The sequence below is a fragment of the Galendromus occidentalis genome, unplaced genomic scaffold, assembly GCF_000255335.2.
Source record: "Galendromus occidentalis unplaced genomic scaffold, Mocc_1.1 scf7180000075391, whole genome shotgun sequence".
Taxonomy (NCBI): Eukaryota; Metazoa; Arthropoda; class Arachnida; order Mesostigmata; family Phytoseiidae; genus Galendromus; species Galendromus occidentalis.
The window spans coordinates 115733-130091 of record NW_003803381.1 but is presented as its reverse complement, the minus strand read 5'-3'; the positions used below and the strand labels follow the sequence as shown (position 1 = coordinate 130091).

Here is a 14359-nt window from a genome sequence, read left to right as displayed (position 1 = left end):
GGAGTCTCGACGACTTCATTTACACGTCGTTTTTGTCGTGACCCTCCCCATATTGCATGCCGAACTTCCGCGCGGAGGCTGTCTCTGTGCAGAACGGAACTCCCCATTGTTAATAGACGAAATTCGCAGTAGAATCGATATCCAATCGATTCCATGAGGCGCCCTTACGATGCAACGTTCACTGGCAAACCTCGAATGACTGCAACATCGTTTTCTGCCGACGTAGCGAGGCACTCCGGATTGCCGCGGCGGCCCGGAAAAGCGTTCAAAGCCGCGAGAGGTGGGAGGCTCACTCAGCTTCATGGATGTACTCGGTACCTACATCCGAACCCAAATTCAGACAGATGAAGGGAGAGACCACGCTCGTGGATTTCGCCGTCCTTCAAGGATCATTTCTGCTGCGAAAGGACGACTTCCGCTCCGCTTCCCTTGAAGCCGTCACGTGCGGCTCGTGGTTCCGTGAGAGAAGCGACCGACGAGCTACGAGGTCCGTCCTTTGGACCAGTGGCGGCGCCAGCGGGGAGCTTCACAAGCTATAGCTTCCCAACCCTCTGGAATCGGGGAGCTCAGCCTCCCAAGAATTTTCAGGGCATGCATTCCATCAGTCTCGGAGTATTCGGACTGCTGCTGTCGATGATGCCGCGTTGAATTCCGCAGAGCCACGAGAGCGTGAATCGCGAACAATCGCCTAGGAACACCACTCGCATCCAGCCGGATTGCGGGATTCCTCCTCCATGATCGGGAATATTCCACCGTATAGCTGACATCAACATCTGGACGCCAGCCGGGAACTTCCAAGCCCGTCGATTCCCGAATTTCCCTCGTGGGACGACTGTCAGGCTCTTATAACAAGGGAAGTCTCCGCTGGTTCAACTAAATAAATATGTATCAATGCTTGCGTCTACGCACGACAGATACTTTCAAGTGTACGAATGACTATAGCCTCATGAAAAAAAAATCGTTGTGCTTTCGAACGCTTCGACTTCCCGATTCGGAGGGGATGCTATATCCGAAAAATTCGAGCTTCCCAAAAAAATTGCTTGCGCCGCCGCTGCTTGGGACCACCCGTGGAAGACCTCCGTATCCTCTCCGGTGCCCTCAAAATCCTCGGACTCTGAAGAAGCACAGCGTCAACGACAAAAATTATTCATGTTTCGTGTCTCTCGAATATTTGTACAGCCCGGAACTTTTTTCACATCTCGATCTCATCGAAGCTTGAGGGCGGCGCCATTCTCACAGGAGTTTGCTGTTTCTTCTTCCGCCATACCGTGTACTTATCGAGCGCTGCAGCGATCATGGATTGCATATGAATGGTCACCTCGCTATTTTGACAATTCTTAGCGACATTATCTCGGAATGGGATGAACCTTCGGAAACGGAAGTTCTCCACAGAGGTTTTGGAATTCTCTAATTTCTTCTCAAGTTCTTTGGTCGTAACGGGAAAACAATGCCAGAAATGTCGAAGAAGCTCATTCAGTTCCATCTGTACGTGGATCAATTCCCGATGCACGGCGTCCGGTAATGTACCTTTCACGCCACCTATCTGAGCTCCAGAGGTTTTCATCAACGATCCGCCAGGGCTCAGATCTCCCAGAGCCGTCAATGCCGATGACGAAGAGAGAGTCTTTGAAGGATTCAGTTTCCAGTGATTGACATCGCTTGATATAGCATTCAAACAGCTCTCGGCCTCCGCTAAGGGAAGCTGACCCACGGGATCGGCTACCGGTCCCGTTTGATACTTATCTGGCTTCTCTGCAATAGAATACTTGGATTAGTGGCAGCATCTCGATCAATCTTTATGGGCAGTATGAGCTTCTCGCCTATCGTTAAACGTGGCTCACTTAGGTCCAAGTTCACTCCCGCAGATTGGCCTTTTTTGAGATCCGGATAGCTGAGCTTCTCTGTGAGCATATTCTTCTTGTTCTCGTTACTTTGCATCTTGTTTGCAGTATTCCTCGACGATTTCACAACCATAAGCGAGTGATGATTGAATCGTCTGATCAGAGCTTGGTTTGGTGTTAGCTTGGAGTTGTCCACTGCCAGGGGAAGTGATGCAAGATCAGAGAAGTCGGTATCCGCATGCAGACGGAGGTCGAACAGCGGGTTGGAGAGTTCGCCGGAAACTGCTGTTTTGAGATCGTTTTCGTCTTGCCTCGAACACTCAGCGAACAAGTCCTTGCTCCCGAGAGTCAATCTATCCCTATGGAAGTAATGAGACTGGAAGAAAGCTGTCCAGAACTCTGACTCGCTCATTCGGTGGGGCACGTAATCTTGGTATTTTGATTCAACGGCTGGATAGGTCTTGAAGATATTGTCTATCGTATCCGTAGTCAGATTGTATTTGTAACCTGCCCCGCCATCACTAGCCTCGGGCTTCACGTCGACAAGGAAGGAGCCAGTAACCCCGATCGACTGTGCCGATTCTTTCTTTGGCATGTAGGTCTGCCAGAATTTGTCAGCCGTGATTATCTTGCCAACAACTAGATTGGTGTACAGTTCGAATAGCTTCGGATCATCCTGCAGTACTCTCTGCTTCTCCTCGAGATCGTTCGAGATCTTCTTCTTGAATTTCGGGAGTAACTGCATCAGTAGGTCTTTCACTTGATTTCGGCTCGCGATCTGAGCTTGCTGTCCCTCGGGATTCACGAATCTGAACGTTGTCGACTCATTGTTGTTCAGAACTACTTGTAGCTGCACTTTCGCCTTGCCTTCCGACGAGATCTTCTGCATTTTTATGTCGGCATAATTGTGTGAGATGGCCAAAACCTGCAACCCGACCCGATATCAGCTCTGGTGCCATTGGCGGAAATATATCATTTCAATGAAATTTCCAGGAGACGAATATCGCTCATCTCAGTCGGCATTTTCCACGATTCCGCCACTCACCTCCTTCCCGTCCGGCATCCAGGCGACTCTCGACGCCATGATATACAGAGCTCCGTCATGTTTCTTGTGTCGGACATTATTCATGACGAGTAGGACATCCTCGGATGACGTTCCCATCTCCCGTACTTGAGCGGTCGCTGAACGACGATACCACTTCTCGAGCATCAGCGGAGCACCGAAGAAGCTTGATTTCGCATCGTGGGGAAAGAGTGGAGGCACCACCGATACATAAGACAGAATCGAAGCGTGTGTGGGTTCCCCTTGAGCTCGATGTCGCGCGCGATCTTCGCTTATTCATTTCCCGAAAATCTAGTCGAGCTCGCACCATGATACGTCGCCAGATTTCGGTCAAAGATGGTTGGAGCTCGATGGGTCCACAAGGGTGTCCGACACGATTCTGGATGCGCGGGGTTAGTTTCTCCGATGGCCTCCCGACAGCTCATTACCATATCTCCGCTTCCAAGCCGGAAGCCTCCAACGGGGCTTCGATGCGATCGAGGTACCGAGCTTCAGACCTCCGGGGGACCGTCGTTGAGCGAGAATCACGAAACGATGCTGAATATAGGAGATGGCGTTCTCCGTCCCGCATGGAGTTGCCCTCAGGCCTCTTGAGCTCGAGTCGAAGTCGGGAGATCTGATCGCTTGACGACTTTCCTAAGAGTAGTCGACCATCCGACAGAGGATAGAGTATTTCGGTACCCTATGCGGTCCTCAATCCTGCTCGATCAATGGAAAAGTCAGGGACGCATGGTCGTCGGTCGTCGCCGGTGCCGCCGTCAGCCTTCCGCCGTCAAATTAGGAAAGGAAGGAGGAGGGGAGCCCCTTGTCGACGATGAAAGGAGGGATTTTAGTCCTTAAACATCTTACGGGGCTGCGGAAGTTTTCAATGGTAGCCTGTCTCGGAAGACCTCACCCACCTTACTGGGACCTAACCCACCTGAAGCGGCTGCGGTCTGCGCATTAAAGGCGGCGAATCGTTGTTTTCCGTTCCCATGTCCAACATCTCCGTCAACTGCCACGAGTCAGCTCTGAAATCGGAGAAGGTACCTACAACTTGATTCCCAGACGGCATCGTAGTTGGGGAAACGCTGCGATCGAGTCCGTGAGCGGTGAGTGCGGGCCAGTCTGTCGCTAGATTTTGCTATCGCAGAGATCGATATCGTCCAGTCGTAGTGCGTGCTGCGGTCTGCGGTCCCGACCTGAGCGAGACTTTTCCAGATCGTTACGGGTCGTCCAGGCAGACGAATGAGGCACACCAAGCACTGGAAGCCGAGGAGGTCGAAAAAGGAGAAAGAGGATAGAAAAAAGACGTTGAAGATATGAATCGCAAGATGCAAACTCTGGTCATCCCGACTCTCGTAGCTGTGGCTGTTCTCATAGGGGCTTTCATTCTACTTAAAACACAAAAACCTTCTCATTATTGAACGCTCTCCCCCCTCAATAAAGCTAGAAGATGAAAACTCTTCCTCGACTTCCGAGCTCGGAGGGTGTGATGTGGATCGAATATTCGAATTTTCAGCGACTCAATGCCACGTCAGAGGTCAGAGATTAGCTTCCACATCACGAGCTGCGGCACGCCCCCTCTCTCACAACTGGCTGTAAGGACATGAAACATTGTTTCGAGCGTAGTAGTTTCCTCGTCGCGGGCAATGGCCGGAGAGGGATTATCGGGAGGGGTAATGGGGATTCGGTGGACCTGGACCCGATCAGTCAGAGAGTCAGAGAGAGTGCCCGCCGTCGTAGATCGAAGCTCGACGCAAGACCCTCACTCAGCTCCAAGGAACTGATGCCTGACGACAGAGGAGGAAATCGCAACGAATCGCACATTCCATCAGAATCAATTGGAATCCGAGAGGGAAGGGGGTCAGTGGTGCCCGACGGAGCGGCCTCCTGTGGCGCCGAGTTGAGCAGCGTGTCGACTCCCGTCTCTGGATTTTCGACCACCACTCCCTCTTCTCGACCTTTGACTTAAGTCAGCGCTTGATTGAGAGACGTCTACCGATAATTCGATATTCGAGGAGTTCCCAGACATCGCTCAAACCACGGCAACTCCATGAGTGTGACCTCGGTGAGGAAGATGCTGACCAATTTCATTGTGGTGCTCAGCTTGGATCGAAGCCTGAGCATCACCATAAAATCGACACGCCTGTTCCGCTTGAGCACACTGATGCGAGACAAAGGGCGAGGCGGATCGCACATCGCACCGATTCCAGCGCTGGAGGACTGGAGGATAAACCTAAAAAATGAGCACTCATATACGCGGAAACGGTGTATATTGGTTGATTTATTAGATCGCGGAGCTTTAATCCGGCTGTTCAGAAGGTTCGATGATCTGCTGGTTCCCGTGCTCATCTTCTATGACAACTTGTTCTCCGGGTGCTATTGGGAGCGTAGCCTGTGTGCCATCAGCGTAGACAACTCTAAAATACTGCAAGCCCGTTTCGGATTGGGGGTACTCGACAGCAACGTTTGGCGGGATGTCGTGGATCTCGACAGTTTCAGTTTCTTCGAATCCTTTCAGATCTATCACGGTACCGTCGCTCACTTCCAAGGGTCCATCGCTTATTTCCACCTCAGTCGACGTCAATGCATCCTCTTCTCGACCCTCGTCGTGGATCTCGTCGTCGATTGCATGCACGTCCTCGTCATCGTAATCGATGTCATCCTCATGGAACTCGCGTTCTCTATCATTCCGCCTGACTTTGAGCAGCTCGGAGGCACGCTTCCTCTTGGAGCCACTCGGTGATTCGTCGTCGATTTCCGACGAGTTCTCTATCAGCTGCTTGATTTCCTCGGTCTGACGCCGTTTCTGTAGTATACTGAGAACTTTGTGGGTCACTGGAGGCAGAATTTTATCTGCCGCTTCAGGTGATTCTTTGTGAAAACGTACGATATGTTGCCAAGTTTTCGCCCTGCTCACGAAACCTTTATTGCATAAAGGACAACGCTGCTTGAAGGCGAACGTATGTTTCACGATTTCATGATCACTGCAGGACGCGACAGTGTGGAAAGTCGCTTCGCAGTACTGGCACTTGTGAGGCCTTTCACCAGAATGTAATCTCAAATGATAGGATAAATGATGAGGCTTGAAGGCTTTGTTGCAAACCGGACATCTATAGAATTCCTTGCCGGGATCGTTGTGGAAAACTATCCGATGCGCCATGAGGGTGGCTTCGAGATCGAATTGCTTGTTGCAAACATCGCAGCCGTAAACTTGATCTGTTTGTTGTCTGGTTTCTTTCTTGAACATAATGCCTTCTTCGATGTTCCTCTTGACGATGTGTTGTCTCTGCAGTCTGTACAAAGACGTTTTGAATGGATTATGCTTGAGCATATGCTTCAGGAGGTCCTTATAGCTCTCCGAGCCTTGATCGCAGATGTCGCATATGTATGGCATGGTATTCTTGTCGTGATTTCTATTTACATGGTCCAACATGGCTGTTTCGGTTTCAAAAACCTTGTTGCAGTGTATACAAACGACACCTGTATTCCGATCGTGTTGCTCTACATGGAGTTCTATCACGTCAGCATTCTCACGGTGGAATGTTCGATTACAGAACTGACAGATCCACCATCGGTCGTCGGGGCCGTGTTTCTCGTTTATGTGTTCCTGTATACCAGCCAGAGAGTCGTTTCCAACACCACACGCAGGGCAACGGAAAGCTTTCTCGTTCTCGATGTGCTCCTTCTGTCGATGAACCTGCATACCTTTCGAGCTGTACGAGCGGAACTCACAGAGAGTACAAAAAATCTCCTCCATGCCCAACTTTTCCAATTCATCCACTGAAAGCGAATCCTTGTGTTTCGTGACAAGGTGCCAATCGCGATGCTTCTCCGATTGATACTTCTGACCGCAGATTCCACACGAATGCTCCTTTATGATACCATGGACTTCACGTAGATGCCGATCTCGATGTAGGCCCATTGCGAAGCTTTTGCTGCAAACCTGACACTTCTTCGGGAACTTCGGGTTGCACTTCTTCTCGTGGTTCAGAAGAGCGTCAGCGGACACGAATTTCTTTGAGCATTTGCGACACTCGGGCGCTTCGAAAACTTCGACGCTGTGATTGTTGTTCATGTGAGTCTCGAGCGCATGTGGATTCATGAAACGCAGTTTTCTGTTTATCTTCAGGCATATTTGACAGTAAATCTTGTCGTCTGAGTCTGCTTGGGTGGTCTTACACGATTCGTCTTGTTCTTGCTCCTTCGGTTCGTCGATTGAGTTTGGCTGAGGATTCTCCTGGTGAAGGGCGGGCGCTTGTTCCTCTTTTCCTCCGACTTCTGCGGGGATCTCTTCCCGATCCCGCTGCGGCAGCTGATGCGATCGCGGCTGATCCACCGAGTCCTCCTCCTGCTGTGGCTCACTTCTCTTTTCCAACGGTCTCAAACCGATGTGCACAACTTTCGAAAGCGGGTCGACTCTGATGTCATCAGCCTTCGGGAAATTCTCGACGTTTCCTTCACCCACGAGAAGCGTTAGAACTTCTCCCCTGGCCAACCCTTGGGGAAACTTCAATTCGGCTGCGAAAGGCAGATGGATCGTGTTGATACTAACGATCATTTTCGAACGAACATTCTCCTCCGGCTTCTTTGTGTATGTCTGTTGTTCCACCACCTCCTCACTGTTATTGTTGTTGTTATTCTCTCTCGGAGTGAGCGCCCGCGCTGCTGCTGCGGCTATCGACTGCTCACGCTTTGGTAGGGATGCGAAGCGAGAGCTGTGAGCGCCCCCACCATGTCTGCTCTCTGGATCACAGATTCGGTGCGCATCGTTTGTCGCCGTGAGTTCCGCGGAATTCCTCGCTGTGAGTCCCCGGAGATTTCCCGATACGAGTCTCCTCGGGGGTACCAATCGGGAGTCCACGGGAGGGAATTAGATGGGGAACGGAATCTGTGATGACAGATAGAAATCGATGCTGATCTTTGCTGACGTGTTGGGCAGACGCGGGCGGCTCTTTCTACTCTTTCCGGCTGGGATCATTGATTTGAGCTAGAAAAGTGGAGAAGATCGCCTTCCCAACTCTATTCACGACTCATCGATTTCTGATCTTCTAATGCTGATGCAGGGTCCTAGGAGGAATCCGCCATGCTTTCGTGCACTGGAGGACTAATCAAGCTGCGCTGAATCCCATCTCTCAACGCGAGATCACCTCCGAATCCAATAAAGGCGTGTTTTCGCAAATCCATTCCACGAAAACGCACCCCTTGACGGAACATTCGCCGAGGAACAGCCATTTTTTTAGAACAGCCATTTTATCAAAGTTGACCGCCGGGAGCCTGCGCCCAGTTAATGCGGGAGCCGAAGGCGGGGTTTTATGGTTTCTAAATCTACATAACATTATCAGATCAAAACAGAGCGGACCAAAATGTCCGGTCTCAAGCAGAACCTTGAGCGCCTGGCGCACATCCGGAAACCGTCGAGAATCGTATCTTCTCCATGATGAACCATGGCGGACAAATCGAATACGTATCTTCGAAACAGCTCTATCTTCGATTTCTTGAGAGAACGACTCGCACTGGGGAGGTTCATTCAGCCTCTCGGATTTATGTACAGATAGAAGGAAAGGCTGCAAATCACTTCAATAAGGACCACTTGAGCTGATCCTTGGCGCTCTGGAGCAGCTGTGAAACATTCTGATCCTCATCGCCCCCTCTGATCGCCAGTCGGCTGAAAACGGCATTTCCATCTGTCTCCAAAATCATCTGCGGAATAATGAGAGTTCGTAGTCGTGAATTCGAACTTCGGGGTATGTGTTGACGATAGCGAACAGTTGCTCGCACAAAGTCCTTACCCCATTGTCGCAGATTTCGTCGAGTATAAGAAAGACTGTGTCGAGCTGGTCAATGAGCGCTCTTTTCTCAACGCTTTTGCGGAACAGTAGCGACAGGGCATCGTAGAAACAATTGAGCGTCGCGCTGAACAACAATGGATTCTGATTTCCAGAGCCAATCACGAAGAGATGGAGATCCACGTTGTACCTTGGGAAGACGACATCGATTGAATACAATCTCGGTTTCGCCGCTCTGGAGGCGCGCAAGACTTTCCTCGAAGGATCGCGGAGCCCCAAGCAAATGGAACCCCTGCATCAGAGGAATCTCCCCGACTCTGAACGAATTTTTAGAACTTACCGGTGAACGCAGGTGAGACCCTCTAACATGCACACCTCCGCAGCACCCATTTTGGTGAATAGAGTCTTCTCGAAAGCCTTTTCGTTAGCCAACGCACCAGCTGAGTCGAAATAACGAGCCAAGATTCGATGGCCGTCTTGATCCATGATGATGATGGCCTTGATAACATCTAGAGTGGGCTCAGAGAGACCTGGATCCATGCTATCGGATGAGGGCAGACTCGCTAGATGTCAAACTCCGACAATCACGGGCCGCAGAGCTGACACGTTCGGAACCCGGCAACGAAGCACTAGCCATAGAATGGGAGGGTCGAATCAGCCGCCGAAACGGCGGAGGACATGGCCGCCAAACACATTTGTATTCGCTGAGATCTATCCTTATCTTGAATCAGCCCCGATCGGAAATCTGAGGAGTGACGACAAATATAGTGTCCCTACTCGACATCTCCGGAAGGGGCCCCTGTGCGGCGTTGGGACTCAACAAAGTCTGCGTGTGTGATTCGAAGTCTTTGACTCCCCGCTAACTTCGGCGTCCTTCAGAGAGGAGCGCTCAATCGATAGCTTGACTCGTCAAGACCGACATCAACGTTTCTCTGCGACGAGGAGAAAAGCGCACCGAGCGGTTGAGCGAGAAAAGCTACCGCAGTCCTCGAAGCGACAACTACGTGTCTTGAGAGTCGCTAATAAACGTACGCATATTCCGCTTTGGCTCATCTAAGATTCCTGCTCTTCGAGCAGCTGGAAGCGTCCGCTCGTTGCTCTGGTTCCGGTGGTTGCGGCAGGAGCAGCGCTACGTCCCTGTCACTCTACGAGCTCGGTGGGTTCATTTTCTTCTCGTGCAGCTGATATCCCCTCCTCGACGCATCTCTGAAAGCAAGATCAAGGCGAACACCGTCTCCGATGTCACGAAAAACAGCTTGGTCCTGCTGGTTTCCGTCACCTCGTTGATTATACCACGAACGTTGCCTATCGCGGTCCACATCCAGAGATCCTGACGGTTGTTTTGAGGTGATATCATCATCATCATAAATTCTGAGGTCAAGCTTCTTCCTCAATGTTCCGGCGCTTCGATGGACCCCCCGCGCAGCGGAAACGCTCTGGGGGTGGAGACGATCTCGGAGGTGGAGTAGCCAAACGATCAAAGACGGATGGAGTTTGGGACTTGAGGTTCCTGATTCCCTCACAGCGTGCCGGAGCTATCATAGGCAAGTCCGGGAAGCAGATAGTGGAGCTTCGGAGCACCTTCAACTGTAAACTCGTCGTCCCGGATTGTGAGGGCGTGCCGGAACGTCTGATGCTAGTTCGAGTAAACAAAGATCTCCTCCCGCAGCTGATCTCTTCGGTGGTTCAGAAAATCACTGCAAACGAAGATGCTACCAATGGCAAGAATCGCGCTGAAATGAAACTCTTGCTGCACCAGAAGGAGGCTGTAGCTTTAATCGGGAAGGGAGGCGCGCGGATCAAAGATATTCGTGAGAAAACGCAGGCGGCCATCAAGATCTTCGACAAAACATGCCCCTTGTCATCGGACAAAGTTGTGAGGATCACTGGTTCAGCCGACGTTGTGACAGAAGCGATTCGGACTGTTTGTGAGGCACTAGAAAATGAAGACGTGCAGATCAGCGATCATTACACGTACGATCCAGCGAATTACGAGCCATACACAGCGTACGAGTGGGGCGGAATGGATCCGGCCGACGAGAACTTTGCACTGTCATCCAATCCAAAAGCCCGAGGCGGGCCTGCTGGGGGAGGCATCGGTGGAGGTGGTGGAGGAGGACTTGGTGCCGGTGTTGGAGCTGGAGGCGGCTGCGGAAGAGGACCTCCTGGCGCTCGGGAATGGCCCCCGTCGTGGCCGCCTCATGAGAGACCTCCTCCTTGCTTCAATGATTTCGATTACAACGACTACCCGGCGGCGCATGAGGAATATGAGAGAGCTGCCAGGCCGCTCCCCCCGCCCAGAATGCCCCCACCAAGGAACTCTGCGAGAATGCCCTCTTATAGACTTCCGCGAAGGACCTACTGATCATTACGTCGATCGGTCGATCGCATGCTGCAGATACTATACAAACTCACTTTCTCCAGTGCAGCTCTCGTCCACAGCAGAGAGTCCTGGATCAACTAAGTCATCATACTCTACGATAAGCATAATTTCGAAGCGTGAGATTCATGAAATACGATCATTTTAACGACACCACATGATACAAATGAATGAGTAACGCCAATTGAACGTGCCTTCGGAAGTGTACCACGCTATATTTCTGATGGCTTTCAGTACTATAAAAATCGATCGATCCATCCATCGATCACTCATTGAACGACTCAATCAGTCATTCGACAGCTGGCGGTGGAATGCATTTGTCTCCTTTACGATAAGCTCTTGGATCTGTTCCGGTTCTGAGGAACCAATCTATTCTATGAAAGTCCGATTGAATAACCGCATGAGGAAGACAATGATTACTGTAGAACAACGACAGGTGACGACGAATAAATGATTTTGGAATCGCGTCTGCTATGACTGCATCTCATGAATGATCCGACTTACAGTTAGCGATAAAGCTCGTTAGGCCGAAAACAACTCTGCGTGGATAACTCTCAACTGGAACAGCATATCGATGCGCTCTGTTCATGTATGCGTATCCTATCCAATCCTTGATCGGGATCGAATGGGAAAGTGGATCGGGTGGATACTTCGAAAGGATCTAGCTCTCGGAATTTTCCGAATCCAGACGACGCTCGCTGTTGTGAACATCACGATCTAGGGAACGCGGGATGAAATCCCAGTCTTGTCCCATAGCCCGCTAATAATTGAGACTTTCGATCTAGTCACACCATTCGGAGAGGAGGGCCGCGCCCTGCCATAAATGTGATGCTCCGAATTCTGTGAGTTCTAGAGCCGGGGTGGGAGCTGTTCTCGCCTAACTCCGATGGATGATAACTCTGATTGAGTCTGATACAGAGGGGATCGATATCAATTGAGTTGCACTCGGACGTCCATCAAATCAATCGATTGTGGGAGCTTCGGAAGTCCTCTCATGTTGCTGCCCCTTCGAAGACGCATTATAAGAGCCGGGCATGGCAGGGAAGATGATTGCTGCGATGATACAGGGAATCGATATGAATCGGATTGCTGGCGCCGCACTGAGAAAATGCTCAATCAATGAAATGTGGTTATAATCTGGGGAGTACCGTGAAAGAGAATTGGGGAAGTCTCGGTCGAGGGCCGAATGCTCCCGGAGTCGGAGAGGATATTGATCTTACTTTTTTTACCATTCCTGGGCTCCCGGTTGAAATCATTCTAAATTTCTGAGCTCCGTGGGGTGTATGAACTTTCTTTCCCGGAATCGTATCATACCCAGCGAATTTCTGGAGAAAATAGCATTTCTGTGGAAATTTCGAGTTGTTACCTCACGCTACTCATTCATGTTTTCCAGAGGGAAGTGAATGATGCTTCACACGACGGCGATTCGCATGATGCTTATCCACGCTCAAGCTGCAATCGGCTCCAGGTCCGCTCAGGGGGCTGATCCCCGTGTCAATCTCAGCCTAAGGACATACTCTGAGCAATACGAGGGAGACTGCCTAGTAGAGAGCAGGTCGAACGATTGAAATAACATCTCCCTCTCTCGTGAGCTTCCCCTATTATGTATTATACAGATTTGGGAGGCGGAGAATTCCTCGTCCACATCTGATATTCCTCGCCGCCCTGCTCTAATCCACGGAAGCCTCCTTCAAAGAATTGAGAAGAGTCGTACTCTGTGCTCAGCTGAACATCGAGTCGCAGGTGTGGCTACTCTTATCCCGGAATCATTTCGGAAACCTCATAAAGTGAAGAGGAGGACTATCCGTCTGGTTTGAGATCGGGAAAAGGCAAAGCCACGATTGCCTTAAAGATTATGTTGACGGAACTCCGGGTTCCCGGGCTGAATCAAAAATGAATTATTGAGATGTCTAGCTCAATCTGGTCTCGATGCGATTTGCCTGTCCTCAGGGGCGGCCTACTATACGCTCGACGGCACCGCCAGCGGGTCGCCGGCACGGAAGCCTTCGCTCTAAGCCTCATCCTAGCATTTCCCCGCATCTACTCGCATCATACCCCTTAGTGTACAGATTCGGGTGAAGCCCACGCGAAGATTCCATAACAAGTTGGCATCGCCATCCTTCTCGACTCCTCAGTTTCCATATCGGGATATCGGCGGAATCTGAAATCGTATGTCCGATCCGCTGGTAAGTTGTTCTGGTCTAACCAGCATCAACTACTACATAAGGGTGGAATCATTGATGGCTGCTCTGAGTGAGGACCGGCAGATGATCAGTGACGTCCGCAGGATTTTTCCTGGAAGAGGGCTAGATCGGGTCTCCGCATGGGGCTGATATCCAGCATGGGGTTTCGCTCGTATACCTTGATGGTACGAGCGCTCTATCGAGGAAAGGGGTCAGGCCCCTCAGCACCTTCCCCCCTGCATACGCGCCCTCTGACAATCTTCGTTCAGCTCTCGGGCTGACTCGCATCTGTCACCAGGAAGAGGGATAACTTTTCCGAGAGAATCGAAGAGAATGAAAGGCTTGGAAATTCGCCTATTAGATCTTATCGAGAACCGAGCCGCACCCGATTGCGCGTTGGATAGGTCGATCGTCGACCCCAGGCTGTTCCAACCCAGGTGACTCGTCCAGAAATGGATGCCGAGAGCGTTGACAGAAGTATAGTCACTCGGGATACACCCAAGTGCTTCGAATTGTGGTAGGATATTGGTACACGTATGGGAAGGATATGAACATCCCACACGCCCATGTAACCGACGCATCTCAACGTCTGTCACTATGTAGAATGTAGAGTAATGGGAACTCCCTGCGTCGGCGCCCGCGCAGCGGTCGACGCTCTGGAGACACAGGACACAGGTCTCGTTTCACACATGTTTTGAAAGTTCATGATTATCAAACATTAAGGACCCTCCGCCCATTCGGATCGTAATTGCCAATCCCGATGTGACCCGATTGAGCTTAGTCCACCCTTTGCATGAGCGTGAGGACGACTTGAAGTACACTCCATCTCTGGTGAGTACAAGAAAAAATGAAAAAACGGCTGTAAGCCGTTCCAAACTTGTGCTTGGACCGTCGAACACGAAGGGCTACTTGCGCCTCGCCGGACGCAGATTTTCGGGGCTTCCTTTCCGTGCCATGTATGATAGGTTTATGATGATTCGGCTGTCCGGACAATGCGGGCGGATATTGGATCCGTGGTGCAGGCCGGCGGGCTTTGCCAGCTCATCTCCAGGATACTCCTTTCACAGCGCTCATGAGCCAGTCTGACCTGATCTCACGATTAGTATGCCAATTCCTCTGCG

The 14359-nt window shown here is 51.0% G+C and overlaps 4 protein-coding genes across 4 annotated transcripts; 1 reads left to right on the top strand and 3 right to left on the bottom strand.

Moving 5' to 3' along the window:
* Positions 1-1132: 1132 nt before the first annotated feature.
* Tfb1 (transcription factor B1) lies at positions 1133-3039 on the bottom strand. The gene is made up of 3 exons (XM_003737108.1): positions 2887-3039; positions 1842-2766; positions 1133-1752 (listed from the first exon to the last, which is right to left on the bottom strand). Exons 1-3 carry the CDS (start codon positions 3001-3003, stop codon positions 1193-1195), a joined length of 1602 nt encoding a protein of 533 aa, XP_003737156.1. The 5' UTR covers positions 3004-3039; the 3' UTR covers positions 1133-1192.
* A 2110-nt stretch (positions 3040-5149) lies between these two features.
* On the bottom strand, positions 5150-7447 carry LOC100904733 (zinc finger protein 878). The gene has a single exon (XM_003737128.1). The coding sequence runs from the start codon at positions 7445-7447 to the stop codon at positions 5189-5191; it is 2259 nt and encodes a 752-aa protein (XP_003737176.1). The 3' UTR covers positions 5150-5188.
* A 685-nt stretch (positions 7448-8132) lies between these two features.
* Positions 8133-9306, bottom strand: zetaCOP (COPI coat complex subunit zeta). Its single transcript, XM_003737107.2, has 3 exons — positions 9016-9306; positions 8679-8865; positions 8133-8589 (listed from the first exon to the last, which is right to left on the bottom strand). Exons 1-3 carry the CDS (start codon positions 9213-9215, stop codon positions 8461-8463), a joined length of 516 nt encoding a protein of 171 aa, XP_003737155.1. The 5' UTR covers positions 9216-9306; the 3' UTR covers positions 8133-8460.
* A 762-nt stretch (positions 9307-10068) lies between these two features.
* LOC100904587 (heterogeneous nuclear ribonucleoprotein K-like) lies at positions 10069-11289 on the top strand. Its single transcript, XM_003737127.2, has one exon. The coding sequence runs from the start codon at positions 10069-10071 to the stop codon at positions 11038-11040; it is 972 nt and encodes a 323-aa protein (XP_003737175.1). The 3' UTR covers positions 11041-11289.
* Positions 11290-14359: the final 3070 nt, after the last annotated feature.

What these genes read in the sequence shown, in the direction of transcription:
- Tfb1 (XM_003737108.1), bottom strand. Translation starts at nt 3,003, where the DNA reads ATGGGAACGTCATCCGAGGATGTCCTACTCGTCATGAATAATGTCCGA. An exon ending in GGATGCCGGACGGGAAGGAG is followed by an intron (nt 2,767 to 2,886) that starts GTGAGTGGCGGA and finishes GTCGGGTTGCAG; the next exon opens with GTTTTGGCCATCTCACACAA. An exon ending in GGGAGTGAACTTGGACCTAA is followed by an intron (nt 1,753 to 1,841) that starts GTGAGCCACGTT and finishes ATTCTATTGCAG; the next exon opens with AGAAGCCAGATAAGTATCAA.
- LOC100904733 (XM_003737128.1), bottom strand. Translation starts at nt 7,447, where the DNA reads ATGATCGTTAGTATCAACACGATCCATCTGCCTTTCGCAGCCGAATTG.
- zetaCOP (XM_003737107.2), bottom strand. Translation starts at nt 9,215, where the DNA reads ATGGATCCAGGTCTCTCTGAGCCCACTCTAGATGTTATCAAGGCCATC. An exon ending in GGTCTCACCTGCGTTCACCG is followed by an intron (nt 8,866 to 9,015) that starts GTAAGTTCTAAA and finishes CGTCTTCCCAAG; the next exon opens with GTACAACGTGGATCTCCATC. An exon ending in ACGAAATCTGCGACAATGGG is followed by an intron (nt 8,590 to 8,678) that starts GTAAGGACTTTG and finishes ATTATTCCGCAG; the next exon opens with ATGATTTTGGAGACAGATGG.
- LOC100904587 (XM_003737127.2), top strand. Translation starts at nt 10,069, where the DNA reads ATGTTCCGGCGCTTCGATGGACCCCCCGCGCAGCGGAAACGCTCTGGG.